Genomic DNA, 4,487 nt, shown 5'->3' on the forward strand with positions numbered 1-4,487 from the left:
GATGACTGAAGAAGTTACAACTTAAAAGCAGACACTGGAACCTGAGGTTCAAATATGTATTGAGTGCCTTTCACGTGCTAGGTGCTATACTAGGAACTGGACATACAGAAATGAAGCTCAGATTTAAAAAAAATTTGCTCTCATGTTGTTTACTTTCTAGTTGTGAGCATTAGAAAATGTCAAATACATAAAACATCTAATATGTCAGATCGTGAATACACAGAATAATAAATCAGAAAGTGGAGATGGGGAGTTCAGGTGCGATTTTGCACAGGGTTACCTGGGAAACCTCTCCAGAAGGTGCTATTGAGAAAAGACAGAAAAGATGGGGAAACTAAAGAATGATATATTTCACAGGGGTCCATTTAGGGTCTTCAAGAAGCCTTTGATTTGCTCAGGGCTTTCCTAATGGCCTCTTTTACCTCCTTGTTTCTCAGGCTATAGATAAGGGGATTCAGCATTGGGGTCACCACGGTGTAGAGCACAGACACCACTCGGTCTCCCTCAGAGGACTGGCCTGTGTTGTCTCGCAGGTACATGAAGATGAGGGTGCCAAAGAAAAGAGCCACGGCAGTGAGGTGGGAGGCGCAGGTGGAGAAGGTCTTGGCCCGGCCTCCAGCAGAGCGGATCTGCAGGATGGCCGTGATGATAAACAGGTAGGACACCGAGATCACCAAGATACAGACAGGCATGACAAAAACAGCAAACACAATAATCACCACTTCCTGAGTGTAGCTGTCCCCACAGGAGAGTTTTAATAGAGGAGGGAGGTCACAGAAAATGAAGTTGATTTCATTGTTTCCACAAAAGGAGAGAGTGAAGGCTGTGACCGTTCGAACAAAGGCACTGAAAAAACCAGCAACGTAAGCCCCAGTGACTAAACCCCAGCAGGCCTTCTCGGTCATGGTGGTGACATAAAGCAGGGGCTGGCACACGGCCGCGTAGCGGTCATAGGCCATGATGGCCAGGAGGTAGCAGTCGATGGAGGCAAAGAAGGTGAAGAGGAAGAACTGGGTTGCACAGCGAGCCTGGGAGACGGTTGTGCCATTCTCCCACAGCACAGCCAGCATCTGAGGGATGATGGTGGATGCGTAGCAGACGTCCACCAAGGAAAGGTGGCTGAGGAAGAAGTACATTGGGGTGTGGAGCCGACGATCTCCGCGGATCAGAAGGATCATGCCTGTGTTCCCTAACGTAGTGGCAAGATAGAAACTCAAAAATACGAGGAAGAGAGGAACCCTCCACTGGAGATGTTCAGTAAATGCAGTAAGGAAGAACTCCGTCACTACGGTGTAATTCCTTTCAGCCATCCATCCAGTGGTTCACCTGCAACGGCTAAGACAAGAGCCAGAGGAGGGGACACCTCAAGAGGAGTTCAAATGATTTCAAGTAACAAAGCTTTAAATTGAATGTCTTACATGTTGGCACTCAACTTCAACACACTTTTCAGTCAAAGATAGATATAGACAGACATAGAGCTCACTCACTGTAACAGAAGATAAAGAGTGATGAATGCTTCTATCATAGAAAGAACAGAGAGCAAGTGGTTCTCAGACTTACAAGTCAGCACTTGTATTTGCAACTGTCCCCAATTAGCTGTTTGATCTTACACAAGGCACTTAACCTCTCTGAACCTCAATTTCCTCCTCTGCCAAAAGGGGATCATAATGCTCACCCTGCTTATGAGATAAGGTTAATGCATAGGTTAAAACAGAGGCAAAAGCACATTGCACATTGGAAAGCTAAAAGCACTCCACATATATAAGGTGGCTATTTAAAATTTTAAATGAATGTTTTAAGGAAGGAAAATTTATATTCTCTTAACAAAAACATATAAACAAAAATATCTATTAGCAATCAGCAATGGGCTCTGCTTGTAGGAATATTACTATTCTCAGTCTAACAACATGAAAGTTTAACAAACAGCTGTTACCCTAATTAGAGTTGACTGGCTTATTAAGGGTGTACATAAACACATACTCAAATGTTAACCTTGAAATCAAAAGAGCAAACGTAAGTTTTTTTAGGCACCTAACAAAGCTCCATAAACCTCGTTTGGTCATTCTCAAAGCCCCTAATAAAAACAGTGCTTGAAAATAAACAGCATCCAAATTTGAAAGCAGAAATATTTTTGTAGTCTGGTGTTGTCTGAGTGCTGTTGGAGAAATTCAGGTTAATAAATTTGGGGGTTCTTAGTGGAGTTCTAGAACAGGGCGGTAAAGGAGAGCTTCCATAGTGTTTGAATTCCTGATGTACCAGCAGCCAGACTAATACTGAGCTGATCCATTAAGGAGAATAACAAAGAAAACAAATTAGATCTGAAAGTCATGAGCTGGACACAAACTGTCCTCACCTGAATTCTATTTGCTAATGCCCTCCTCTTTTGTTTCATGTGTCGTCTGCCCATCACCTGCCAATCCAAAGGACACCTGGCTTCTAGTTTACCCACACTGCATGTAAGACCCTGGGCAAGTCATATTTCCTCTCTGGGCTTCAGTTACCTTGTCTTTGTTCCCTTCCCATAAACAAAATTGCAGATATCCCCATAATCATAGCAACCTGATGAGATGGGGTCACTTCCAATACTTCTGTGTTTTATTCTCACTTCTAGGAGTCTCTCTCTTTCCTCTACCCCTTGACAAAGCAATATATCCCTGACACTAGTGTTTCCTTAGATTTTTTTTTAGACTTACTTTGAGATAACAAGGCTAGGGGACCAGACTTTCTCCCTGAGCTTCCAATCTAGCATGAAACCTTGCTGATGTGCTTCTTATATTCGCTGTCCCAGCATCACATCCTAATTGGTTCCCGAGGTGATTCTCCAGAGGAAGGTGATTTATCTTCATATGACTTCCTAACAAGGTGTCTAATTAATATCTTTGAAAGTTTCTCTTGAATTTCAAACTTCCAAACCCCATCCCTCAGCAAGGTTCCTAGTCTTGTCTTCTTCCTGCCTTGTGCCAAAAGAAATGTACTTCTTTGAAGGTTTCCTATATCTCAGTTGGGAGTTTTTTCAGGGGTTTTACCCAATGCCACCCCAACCAGCTATGAACTGATCCCCAAAGGAGGCTTTAATAAGCATACGCTTTTGCTCCCCATTGCCAAAACATGCTGTCATTGATGACTTCGAAAGTTCACCATTTGGCAGAAGCAGAGAATGGTGCAGGTGGGGAGACATAAGATAAAATGTTGGAGAGGCCAGAGTGGGCGGGCTGTGAACAGACTTCCACCAGGCAAGCTGAGCAAATTCTTGATGGTAACCAACCCCTCCACCATAGCACTAGTTCTCAAACTTCAGTGCGCATAAGAATTTATCCAAAGAATTTGTTTAAAATGTGAATAGCAGTGCCCCACCTCCACAGATCGATGCAGATGCAGTACATCTGCCATGGGAGCAGTATCTACATTATGAACAGGCATACCAGTGGATTTCCATACAGTAAATCTCCAAAAATTGTGGCAACAATGTCTTGGGATTGGGACCTCTAGGCCTGCCTGCCCCTCTGTATGTCCTGCCATAAACTTAAGTAAAATGATAAAGACACGTTCTTGCAAAGTATGATTTCTCCAAAGTCCTATCAGTGCCTTTCTTCCTCACAGGAGACCCGAGGTAGGGTGAATGTGATGTTTCCCTGTCTTACAAATTTTTAAAACCTAGATACAGAAAGGACTCCGGAGCTTCTTGGCAGCAAAACAATGACTTGGACCAGGTCAGTGCTCAGTTGATCTGGAATATGGCGCTAGGCAAAAGGACCCCAGGGCAGTGGTTCTCAAGCTTCACTGAACATTAGAATTACCTGGGAAGCAATTTCTGAGGCCCAGATTATACCCCTTAACAATTGAATCAGAATGCCTGAGTGTAGGAGCCGAACACAGCAATTTTCTTAAATTCTCTGGTGATTATAACCTGTAGCAGATTTGAGAACCATACTGGCAGGCTTCTACTTTGAAGGCCTTACCTTTCCCCAGGTGTCACAGGTAGACGTTCCAGGAAAATATGTTCACTGTTCTCATAAATCTGGAGACCACTGAATACTATATTCTTCACATGGAAAATCACATTACATATTAGCATATTAAAGCATCTACAAATTCCTATAATTAAGAAACCTTGGCAAACTAACACAGGAACAGAAAAACAAATACCACATATTCTCACTTATAAGTGGGAACTAAATGATGAGAATACATGAACACATAGAGGGGAACAACATACAACGGGGCCTATTGGAGGGTGGAAGGTGGGAGGAGGGAGAGGATCAGGAAAAACAACTAACAGGTTTTACCCATTAGGCTTAATACCTGGGTGATGAAATAATCTGTACAACAAACCCCCATGACACAAGTTTATCTTTGTAACAAACCTGTACATGTACCCCTGATCTTAAAAGTTAAATAAAAATAAAAATAAAAAAGGAAACCTCATCAACTTTTTCCTAACCCACCATTTCCCAAAAGAATTTGAGCACAGAACTTCTTTTTCATTA

The 4,487-nt window shown here is 42.7% G+C and overlaps 1 protein-coding gene across 1 annotated transcript; it reads right to left on the minus strand.

The window, feature by feature from the left end:
- Window positions 1-374: 374 nt before the first annotated feature.
- OR9Q2 (olfactory receptor family 9 subfamily Q member 2) lies at window positions 375-1,310 on the minus strand. Its single transcript, XM_037997600.2, has one exon. The coding sequence runs from the start codon at window positions 1,308-1,310 to the stop codon at window positions 375-377; it is 936 nt and encodes a 311-aa protein (XP_037853528.1).
- Between the last annotated feature and the right edge of the window lie 3,177 nt (window positions 1,311-4,487).

The sequence above is a fragment of the Chlorocebus sabaeus genome, chromosome 1 (assembly GCF_047675955.1).
Source record: "Chlorocebus sabaeus isolate Y175 chromosome 1, mChlSab1.0.hap1, whole genome shotgun sequence".
Taxonomy (NCBI): Eukaryota; Metazoa; Chordata; class Mammalia; order Primates; family Cercopithecidae; genus Chlorocebus; species Chlorocebus sabaeus.

Excerpts from the sequence above, each read along its gene's own strand:
- OR9Q2 (XM_037997600.2), bottom strand. The coding sequence starts at position 1,310 with ATGGCTGAAAGGAATTACACCGTAGTGACGGAGTTCTTCCTTACTGCA.